A 12,132-nucleotide genomic window follows, 5' to 3' on the forward strand; every position below is an offset into this window, starting at 1 on the left:
TCTGACCTCAACCCCATCGAGCACCTTTGGGATGAACTGAAACAGAGATTGCAAGTCAGGCCTGACCTCACAAATGTTCTACAGAATGAAAGGACTTGAACTCCCACAAAAACATTGTAAAATGATGTGGACAGCCTTCCAAGGAGAGTGGAGGCTGTTATAGCTGCAAAAGAAGGAGCAACTCTGTGTTTAAGTGCATATATTTGGAAACAATGTCATTACAGTCCCAGCTGGTGTAATGGTCAGAGAGCCACATACTTTTGTCCTTATAGTGATCATGGTATGAATGGTAGATTAAAGTTGTGTGGAAAAAAGTAAACCAAAAACTGAACAATTATTAATGTAATGTGAACATGGTAATGTGATCAAAAATCTATATAAATGGCCCTATAAAATGATATACAGTGCTTAACAAATTTATTAGACCACCCTAACCCTAACCAAAGTAAGGTTTATGCCACAGCTGCCCTAAATTAACAGCATTGGTAATTACCAAAATCATTTTTTATGTTTCTGCAATGGATAATACACCAATATGTAGAAGCTCTTTAACTCAAGTGATATTTTTAATGCTAAAATATAATTATTATTGTTACCATGAATTTTCAAATTTACTGATTTACAAAAAAACTGAAAGATAGTAAAGCACATTGCTGTTTCTTGATTAATATGTCAAATTATAGTTATTTACTTGCATTCCTGAACAGAAAAATGAGTTTTAGTGGTTGAATGGTATGCTTGATTAATTTCTGACTTTTCAGAGAAGCCCAGTGAGCCGGCTCAAATTTGGGTGAATTTAATTTGAAAGTTCTCATTCCTGTTCAAAATGGTAAAACGTGGAGAGCTCACTGAAAATGAAAGAGTCCGTATTAAAGCACTTCATGATGCTGGATGGTCTGTGAGACAAATATGACAGGTGGTCTAATAAATTTGTTAAGCACTGTATATACATAAATTCTGTCACTGTCACTACTCCATGTGGATGTATGAGAATAAAATGAAAATATCTTCAAACAAACAAAGCCTGATTGTGTGGCTGGTCAGTAGGTGTGAAAGAACCATAATGTGATTTCTACATCACTAGCTTCACCACATTATAAGATATTCCTGTTTCTTTCCAGGCCAAAGGAGCCTGGGGCCTCCGCCGAGGACTCCAACCACATCCGCTTCTTCTCCTTCTCTCTGATCGAGGGCTACATCTCGCTGGTCATGGACGAGCAGACAACTCAAAGGTAGAACAACAGCAAGCTCACCCCTCTGCTTTAGTGTCACAGAAAGTCTCAAACAAATGTACAACCCAAAATGCTCCACATAGACACAAATAGATCAGTTCTAAGAACAGAAATTAAAAATAAAAAATGTGACCTTTACAGACTGAAAGATACAACTGTGAAAGCAATGACCTTTCAGAAATAAGACAACAAAATAAAAGAAGAGCAAAGTTAAAAGATACGTAATGGTAACTAGGCTATGGTTAAAGCAGTGGGTGACTTGGGTATAAAAGACTCCAGTTTAAAATTTCCTTTTAAAACAGGCATGTTATGCTTTTGGATATTGTTTCCACAATGATTAATTTGACCGAAAACAATATAGTTCAGAAGAAAATAATTTTTCTTTACTGAAAGATGCAATGAACCAGCTACAAAAAATATTTTTGTTTTATTTGGGGGGAGTGTTGATGCATTTTACTCGATATGGAAAGCCTTTATAAACTATTATTCAGTGAGACAAACCCATGAATGGATAATCAAGACTTATTTTGGTGCAATTTATTTTCTTTTGGCATCTTATTTACATACAAAATATATATATTAAAAAAAATTGTGGTATTTACTATACCCCATATTTGGATGTGTGTTTCATACAGTTTATTTCTACTGTACAATTGAAATATCACATTGACAAAAGTATTAGGATCCTTTGCAAAAACACTAGATCTACATCTTGATTGGAGCCCATCTGTGGTAAATTAAATTGATTGGACAAGATTTGGAAATGCACACACCTCTGTATAGAAGGCCTCACAGCTGACAATGCATATCAAAGCAAAAACCAAGCCATGAGGTCAAAGGATCCTGTCTCTGAACTCTGAGACAGGATTGTTGCAAGGCACAGACTTGGGGGAAGGCTACAAAATCTCTTCAGCTGTACTGAAGGTTCCCAAAAGCACAGTGGCCTCTGTAATTCTCAGATGGAAGAAGTTTGGCCCAACCAGGACTCTTCCCAAACTTATGGCTAAACTTAGCAATTTAGGAAGAAGGGCTGCTTGTTAAAGAGTAACTAAACTCCAGAGTATCAGCTGAGGTACATCTCTAAAATATTCAAAAAACCCTACAATTTCTCAGTTTTAACATTCCTTGTATGTTTAATCATATACTTTTAAGGGAATTGGGTTGTATTTTTCCCTTCTCTTACTGTAGATATAGATCAACAGCATTTAGCTATCAACATTCAGGCTATCTGTGTTTTAAAAAGTACTAAAAGTTCAAAAATACAGCTGTAGCCTGTGATGTTGATATGAGGAGGAAGGAAGTTTCATTGTTTGGGGGCATAAAATCAGAAATCTCCACCTAAAACGAAGCATTAGAGGTCCTTTGTGAACAGCATCTTTTTATAGTCATCACTGTGTAATTAAGCCCTCCTGCTTCTTTTAAGATGTTGTTTTGTTTTAGTCAGAGACCTGGATGATGCTTCTGCAGGTGGAACAAACATATGATTGCTGTTTGAGGGGGCGAGGAGTTTGTTGCTAAGCAGTAGCACAGCAGTGGTGTGTATAGTTAAGTCACAGTGGGGTTTCAGTCTGACTCATTTATCCTCCTCATTGCCCTCTGTTTCTCTCACTATACTCTCTAATTAAGCAGAAAGGATGTAAAGAAACCTGCACAGCTGCACATCCCATGTGGTTTCTCCTTTTTTATCAGCACATTAGCTCCTGGTCGTACATTGTACACTCAGGTAATGCTAATATGGGTCGGAGATGTCTTTAAGCCATTTGGAGGTAAAAGATTAATTGGACCAAACTGCTATTAATTTTTAAAGTTCATATTTGTCCCTGCACCATGTAGGTCAGCCTCATCCACAGGTTTATATAAGACCAAACATGTTGCCTTAAAGGAATAGGTCACCTATTTTTCTCTACTTTACAATGACTCTTCTTCAGAACAGCAGGTTGAACAGCAGAAACAGAACTCACCTGCTGATGTAAATCGGAGGAGTTAAAGTTTAGCTTCGCCTGCAGCAGGTGTCTGTTGACTGAGGGCTGTCTGCTATTGGTTAACCAAAGCCAAACAAAGAAGAGCTTTGAAGGAGAATGAGGTGAACATTAAGAGATGAGAAACTCATAAAACATGTCTAAAATCTACCATAAGTGATTTATCATTTTAAAGGTGAAAAAAATTCTCTATTGACTCTTTGCAGAGTTGCTGTTATACCTGAAGTGTATTTGGGAGTCTTAAAAGTAAAATAAAGGAGAATAAAAGGATTATACTTCTAAACACAAATAACAGTGATTCTGTTAAATGAGGTGAGTCACCTCAAGCAGAGAAACTTGTGAAGACCAGACCAAAAGAGGCGTACATGGCAATGACAATTTCAAAGCATGCAAAAGTCTTGATACCTGCATAACTGTTGACATGAATTACTTATTGCTTGGACTTTCATTACAATGCCAAACTATACCCATCAGATATGTATCAATTAAAGAGAAAACTGCACAGAGAGACATCTGCTAGCACCATCTGCTTTTAACATGTCATTCAGATTAAATTTAACAGTAAACAATCATGTTTTAAACAGTAACACCAGTGTTTCCAAGTGTTGACATTAGCCCACCCAGTGATAATGAGACTTTGCTTTGGAAGCTGCCATTTTACACTTCATAAATGGTATAAGGGTTTCTGATGCTGCTATCTCTTTTGCAAAATGTTCACTACACAGATTACCATGGGGAATCTGTGGACAAGAGTATAGCTCATCAAAAAAATCTTAATATTAGACAAAGACTACCTGAGTAAATACAAAATGCACTTTTTAAGATAAGATTTCATTTATTAAAGGAAAAAAGCCATCCAAACTTACCTGGCCCTATGTGAAAAAGTCATTTCCCCCTAAACCCAATAAATGGTGTGCCATGCCTGCCAGCAACACAACTCCTGTTTTTTTATTTATTTGAGTAGCAATGCCTTTTTGCTGTATGGGCTGGGTGGAGACATACATTGTGATATTACATACAAAATGTCAATACTACAAACAAAAGAGCATGTTTTTGGCCCAGATCTGTATGGGCAAACGCTTTTATGTCCCTGCTTTTAAAGATAAGAAGGATACAAATGGGAGAAATATGCTTAATACCATATGTTACAGGTAGGTTCCCTATTTCTGAGGCAAGTCCATTTACATGGACAGATGGATTATTCATTTAAAAACAATTTGAACTTTGTTTGTAGAGCAGAAACCTTTCTTGTGTTGATCCACACTCTGTTTAATGAGCTATGTAGCATTCACCAGGGAAAATTGCTAATATTAGTTTGCAAATTAGATAACAAATTAGCAGCTCATCTGCAGCATGCTTAAAACCTCAGAAACACCACTGGAAATGTTAACATCAGTAAATATGACAGATCTTATGTTTGAATCTTCGGAAAGCATTTCAGGTTTAACTGTGTCAGCCATCAAGTCCATTCTTAGGTTTTGAACCCAAAGAATCATTCCTTATATTTCAATCTGGGCCATTTTGTCAAGAAACACACATGATTTGTAGTTACAATTTTTTCTTTTATCAGTAGTTTCTAATTGCACTTATTTTCATTTATATTTGGCAGTGTGGCTGTTCTAGGATCCCACTGCCCTTCCACAAGCCTACGTGGAAAGCATCAAGCAGGAATGGCACACATTACTGCCTTTCCTATGCATACAAGGAAAGCCTGAGGCAGGGAGAGAAGCAGCAAAATCCCATAGCAGAGCAGGCATCAGTGGCAACAGAATGACATGATTAAGTCTGAAGCAGAAAAAGGAAGAGCTGGGGTGGAGGAGGGTTGCAAAAGCGGCTTGCGGAGGAAGCAGCAAAGCTTGGCCAGGCTAGAGCAGTTTAAATATGGCAGCATGAGTTTGATTAGCCAATAGCATGCTTAGGGCGAATCAGCTGGCTGATGAGGGCTTGTGTGAGATCAGCTGATCTCAAATGTACTGCAGTGCTTGACTCTGTGGCCTGCCTGAACTAACACTATATGCTTGATAAAGTTGAGCAGTATTCACTTTATAAATTATTTTTCCTTCAAAAATCAGTAACTTCAGTCCTTGCACTGTGCACTTAAAGATTCATTCCTGTCTATAAACCAAACTGTATTATTTACCTTTTTTCTACTATTGAGCCTTTATAGTACACTGATCCTCTAATCAGATGATTTCTTTGTGATTTGTTCTCTGAAGGTTTCCAAACAACGTCCTCTTTACCAGTGCTTCTGGGGAGCTTTGGAAAATGGTTCGCATTGGAGGACAACCTTTAGGGTTTGGTGAGTTTTGATTAATTAAAAAAATAGTTGTTGCAGGAACAATTCTAACATAATATAATGTATTGTAGTATGTGATTTAGTACTCAAAGTTAAGCCATAGCCACCCACAGCCTGTGCTATTGTTTCTTTAAGCATTAACATTTGAAGATGCAGCAATGTAAAGCTATTTTGTATGAAAAGTGACAGTAATCTTACACTCCTCATGGTTTATTTGGTGGATGTAACTTAAAAAAATCCATGAAAATCTTATTATAATGAGGGTGTTGTTTAACAGGGAGGAAAAAATCTTTCATGAAGGGTCATCATTATTTCTTGTAAGGACAACAATTATTTTGTATCCAACTAATGTGACAGCTAATGTGAAGATCTCGTTTCTTTGCAGCCCTGATCCGAATATTGATAATCATTGCAGCATTGATTCTATGTCTGTTTTGTAACTCTTGGTCTTACTTCTTCTTTTCTCACTCCCTAAAATTATTTCATCTCACAGTCTAACTTATTCAGCTGTAAGGAGCAAGGATGATGAAAAGCTAATCTGTTAATCTGGCAGACATCTGATCCAAACAAGCACCAAAACAAACTGAAGTCAAACACAGATTAAGGACATGTTTACATTTTGCATTAGTGTGTTTTGGGCATTCGGTTACCGGCTGACTGCCCTTTGACATGTTGGAACTTCACACTGTGCATTAAGGAGGCATCTTCAGTCACAACCTGATGTTTGGTCTCACTTATCCATCTCCTTTGCAAACAACATGCCGTGGTTCTACTACATTTTGAGTGCAGTGAAGCTGCCGGTGATAAGAATTAATTGGGCTATTTAGCCATAAGATAGAGCTGTTCTCCCTCATGTTTTTTTTATAAATATGTTTTTAAGGGACACAGTTTATCTATCTACAAATCCTGTGGAGTACTGGCTAAACTGAATTGCCCTTGGAGGATTAATAAAGTCGTCTGAATCTGAATCTGAAATGACAACTCTATTCAAGACGACAAGTTATGTGGAAGTTGTGATGTTTCATTTGCAGATGAGCCAGTTCTAACAGTTGGCTCCTTTAGTGAGCAAGAGGGTCTGGCTCTCATTTGTACACATCATTTTGTTTCTTTCTTTGCAGATGAGTGCGGCATCGTGGCTCAGATATCAGAACCCCTGGCAACAGCTGACATTCCTGCTTATTACATTAGTACCTTCAAGTTTGACCACGCACTGGTAAGACAGCAGCTTTACAACTCATCGGATTCCTTTTGAGCACTGTGTACCTGCTCCTGAGCTGCACTTTTAACTCTTTAGCTTATTAAAGGTAAACTCATAGAACCCTGCTAGGGCTGTGCAATAAATAACAATTTCATCATTACCAAAATATGACCATTTGCAACAAACACATTATAAAAGTTCTGATTTATCTCTGATTTATTTCATGTTAAGAAGCAAAGCTTTTCAGTGAGCATGTGTGCATTTAACCTATTTCATAAAGGTCTGAGTATTATGGCTATAGTGTTATCATTTATCAGATGATTGGCCAAAATAGCTTTCAGCCAACTTCAGATTAGTCTGTGCTGGAGAAAAGCACTGTTTACTTTTACGGCAAAAATGCTATAATTTGCTGGTGCAGCGCTGTAAATAGTCATTATTTTTAGCAGTTCTTCTTACATGATACAGTAATACACTTAAGTGTCAGGATTTTGAACCGTCAGAAAGAAAGAGCATTTCTTTGGGCTCTTGGTGGGAAAAAAGTCATTTTTTAAAATGTTTTATGGACAACAAAACCATAGATTGCAGGATCAGCTTTTGTTGCCAGCCTTCTACGCTGCTATCAGAGGATTATGGAGCCTTTTGTCCTCTGCAGGTTCCCGAAGAAAACATCCAAAGCGTGATCGGAGCTCTGCGGACCAAGAGCACAGCACAGTGAAGGACAGACGGAGGAGAACGACCTTTTTTTCAAAGTCAATTCATTCAAATGTTTATCATGTCCAAAAAGTGCCAAGAGCTTCTTAGCGGACTCCTGTGGATCAGCTCTGAAGGAAGGGATCTAACCACAAAGAGTGGGCGGCGTATGGTGGGTGGGTGGGGGGGGTGTGACAGTGTGTTCGGGATTCATTTTCTTTACCTACACCCCTCCTCTTCTCCTCCTCGGCACTCGAGCCCCTCCACTGCCTGCTCTGGTAGTTGTTGCTTTAGTTTACCAGACTGAATCCGTTTCTTTTTCCTTTCTGAAGCTGCTTCTTCCCACTCCCTGACCCCCATGAGCACCATACTGTATTAGTTACATAATTCCTCTTACAGAAGGATGACGAATGTACTCTCTGAAGCAAAAGAAATATTATATATATATATCTATATATCAAGCTCTCCATTTTTTTTTCTTTTGTTTGTTTTGTTTGGTTTTTCACAGGTCATTTCTCAGTGCCAACATTTTTGAATGCCCAAACTGATGCCTTTGTTTAGAAACTTTTCATGTGTGCAATTGAAGGAGACAATTTTGTGAGACAGCCAGCGATGACAGAGTGCCTGCTGGAGTACTGTGTTTATTTTTCTTTTGCTTTTAGCAGCTGTTGAACATGTTTTAATTACAGTTAATTACATCTGACTGTTGGAGTCCCTCTGATGTAGAAGTCAAATTCAGATGCTAGATCTGTTGAAAACATGAAGTGGATCCAAGATTTTGATGAGGAGAGACTCTTTTTTAGTGTTTTTAAATTTATATTCAATCACACTGTGAGCAACATGGAGGAGAAGTCACTTGAAACAGGCAGGAGTTTTTTTTTTCCTCTTGTCACTTTTTCTTCATGATACAAGAATTCAAAAGACAGTCACAAACTTAAATGCATCTGAAACATCTCATATTTTAAATTTCCGAGGTCCAGACCAAAACAGCTCAGATACTAATCAAATGAGATCATCAAAATTTTTATGTAGCCTTAGGCTGATAGGTCGCTTTAACGTGTGTTCACAACACTTAGTGACCAATCTATGGGCAAATGGCATGTCCAGATTTAATGGCTAATAAACTTTAGACTTACATTTATTGAAGGCCGTGGCTATCACCCATCAAAATGGCGCCCTTGTAGACATACCGTGCTGTGAAAAAGTATTTGCCCCCTTTCTGATTCCTGATTTTTTTTTTTTTTTTTTTTTTTGCATATTTATCACACTTAAATGTGATGATGAACTAACTCAGGAATGAGAAAGGGGGAAGATACTTTTTCACGGCACTGTATGTTAGAAGCCTTAATGCCACATCTTCATGTTTATGAACGGTTAGAGGACAGCCTTGCTCTGCGCTAAAATGTCAACAAAATACCTTCCTACACTAAGCCACTGTCTTTTACCAAATAACACATGGATATTTTGCAGGTATTGCTAACTTCCTTGAATGCCGAATTGTTCTTAATTCAAGAAATGTTACACCACATAGAAGCTCATATTTAAATACTAAAGTTTACTGCTAAATGACATTGTAACAATCAGCAGTCTGAGGCTGCACAATTTATTGAATGATCATCAAAATCACTGTAAGGCAATGTGCAATATTAAATCTGGATAGTGATGAGTTTTGGAGATGCCCTGGCTGACATATCTTGTTTACCTGCTGTTGTACAAATTCAATATAAAAAACTGTCCAGACACCAAAAATATTGACTCCTCATCATAACTTTGACACTTGCTGATCAAACTCAATCTAAGCCTATTGCAATAATACGGTGTTAAAATGAAAGCAATAAAATCGTTTGAGCCCTACACTCCATCTCCTGCCCTTCCTTCTTCTCAACTTCCATGCAGCTCACAGTGTGACCCTGCAGTAAGGACCTGATGATAAAACTCATTGATTTTGTTAATCTACAGTAACAGTAGTGATGATACTGAGCCACTTTGACGATGTACCAGAATAACGACTGAGTGCAAGCGTGCTAAACATAAGCTAAGGTTCACACAGGGTGGGAGCTTCCTCACCCTGGTGTCCATTACGGTCTTGAAGCTGCCCCTCCCCCTCCCCCAGTCTGCACTTTAACGCAGGTCGCACCCCCCCCCCTCCCCATAGGCCTGCTGTACTGATGTGAAACGGGGAGGGCTTTTACTTTACAAAGATCCTGTCCAGACAGGGAGATTTCTGTTGGTCTTAAACATTTGGTGAGTTTGTTTTTCTTTCTCATTTTTTCCCACAACACCTTGCACCTAACACCGACCTTTCTTCTGATCAGCTGTGATGAGTAGAAACCCTGTTTGTGATTATCAGTGTTACAACATGAGGAAGGTGACTTTTTTCTGACTCCATTTCAAAGGAAAACGTTGAAAGCTTTTCATTTGGGGCTTCTTGTGTGAAAAAAAATAAATAAACAAGCTTTTTTGAGTTCGGTGTGCTGTCTGTTTTTGCTGATGTGCCATTTTTTACTATTTTTCTCTCTTTCCACAGCCAATGTCCCTCCAGCCTCACTTGTAATAATAGGAATTCCAGCTTCCGAGATCCCAACCATTTGGTTCACCTCAATAATTAGAGCCAGTCTTGCAGCTTTCAATTTGGTAACAGTATACCTTTGGTTTTTGTCTATTTAACAACATTAAAATGGAAAAAGGAAACTGGCTCTTCGTGGCATGGCTTGGGGAAAGTTTTGAGGCAAATAAATGAGAGGCAACACCTCAAATAGACAGGTGCATCTCAAAATTCAAATATTGATAAAAAGTTGTTTTTTCTGGGGATTTTATTCAAGAAGTAAAACTTCCATTTAAACTAGATTCATCTCATTCAAAGTGAAAGGCTTGCAAAATATTGCAAGCCTTTTTTTGTTTAAATGTTGATAACAGCTTACATCTCATACACATCAAAAATCCTTTATCTAAAAATATTAGAATATCACAAAACACTATCCAATAAAAGAATGTAATATATGGAAATGGGTTGGAGCTCCTTTTGCACAAATTATTGCATCTGTGTGACGTGGCATGGAGGCGATCAGTCCGTGGCACTGCTGGGTTGTTATGAAGCCCAGGTTGATCTGATAGCAGCCTTCAGCTCATCTTTATTGTTGAGTCTGGTGTCTCTCATCTTCCTCTTGGAAATTCCTCTTCTAGAGATTTTCTATGGCAGTGGTTTAAACTGGTCTAGCCTCAGGACCCACCAGTCTCTCTTATGACCAATTGCGAACTTTCCCCCAAAAATTCTACAACACATGCTTAGTTCATTAAATATGCAGCAGTTTGGAGCATGATGGACCGAAATACCTGATAGGAAAAATAGAGGGGACAAAATTGACTCATTTTCACCCTCTTTTCTCATCACTATGTGTAAGTTTTTGCTAATTTTGCAGAGATCTTAAGAAATTAATTCAGTATCATGCAAGAAAAGGAGATAAATTAGTTGAAATACTGACCAAACATTTAAATTTAACCATTTTCACAGTAAAACAGGGTAAAATTAAAAAGTATCAATGCATGTCCTCGAAGGTCTTCAGGACTTTTTGCCACAAATTTTTTACAGACATCTACTTGTGATGCACTGAAAACGGCTCCACAACCCACCAGTTGAAAACTACTGCTCTATGGGGTTCAGGTCAGACCAGTTAGCTGGCCAATCAATCACAGTTATACCAGGGTCAGCATCAGTGTCTGGTAGTTGTGGCTTCACTGTGGACAGGGGCTAAGTCCTGCTGGAAAAGGAAATCAGTGTCTCCATAAATTTTCTCAGCCCAAATCATCACTGACTGTGGAAACTGAAGACACTGGACTTCACACACCTTGGATTCTGTGCCTCTTGAATTATCCTCCAGACTCTGGGACCCTTGATTTCCAAATTAAATGCTTAATTGACTTTCATCTGAAAACAGGACTTTGAACCACTGAGCAACAGTCCAGTCCTTTTTCTCCTCAGCCCAGATGAGATGCTGGTAATGTTGTCTTTTGCTCAGATGGGGCTTATCACCAAGAAAATGACACTTGTAGTCCATTCCCTGGACCCGCCTGTGTGTGGTGTCTCTTGATCCAGTGACTCCAGCCTCAGCTCCCATAAGTTCTTGAATCTGCTTTGTTCGACAATCCTCTGAAGGCTGCGCTCAACTCTGTTGCTTGTGCTCCTTTTCTTACCATACTTTCCTCTTCCAGTCAACTTTCCATAAATGTACTCTGATACAGCCTCTAAAAACAGCCTGCCCAAAAACCTAACAAGAAATAGAGTAGCTCAGAAAACATCAAGTCTGGTAAATCAATGCCGTAGACTTCACCACTGTAAATGGATCAGCTAAAAGAAGCTCAACACTGACCAAAACACTGCCTACATTTTATTCTCCAATGATAATTCCATGTAGAATGTGTTAGCAAAAACGGCATCTCACTGCAGTACGATTGTGTCTACTGTTAACACTTTGGTAAAAAAAAATCAGCATATATTTAATATATGACAACATTATTTTACTGGTTGGGAGTGTATTTCTTTGAATCAGCCCTCATATGATAGAAGAAATCTTTACTATTGAGTAAGTGAGGTGTGGAGTTGAACTGTCAGGGATTATGTAAGAAGATGATAAGTGAAAACACTAACATACCGTGCTCTCTCCTTTAACCTCGCTCTGCTGAGTTGGTCTCTGCAGCTGGAGTAACCCTCCTCCTCTTCCTCCTCCTCATTCTGGGTGT

General features: G+C 38.4%; 1 protein-coding gene across 1 annotated transcript in view; it reads left to right on the forward strand.

Annotated features, from left to right (window-relative positions):
- Positions 1 to 7,565, forward strand: part of castor2 (cytosolic arginine sensor for mTORC1 subunit 2) — a 40,741-nt gene extending 33,176 nt beyond the window's left edge. Inside the window, exons 6-9 of the mRNA XM_041802085.1 lie at positions 1,122 to 1,232; positions 5,428 to 5,510; positions 6,626 to 6,720; positions 7,358 to 7,565. Coding sequence (XP_041658019.1) covers positions 1,122 to 1,232; positions 5,428 to 5,510; positions 6,626 to 6,720; positions 7,358 to 7,420 — 352 coding nt within the window. The 3' untranslated portion in view covers positions 7,421 to 7,565. The remainder of the gene's footprint in view (positions 1 to 1,121; positions 1,233 to 5,427; positions 5,511 to 6,625; positions 6,721 to 7,357) is intronic.
- Positions 7,566 to 12,132: the final 4,567 nt, after the last annotated feature.

This window comes from Cheilinus undulatus, linkage group 12 (assembly GCF_018320785.1).
Source record: "Cheilinus undulatus linkage group 12, ASM1832078v1, whole genome shotgun sequence".
NCBI lineage: Eukaryota > Metazoa > Chordata > Actinopteri > Labriformes > Labridae > Cheilinus > Cheilinus undulatus.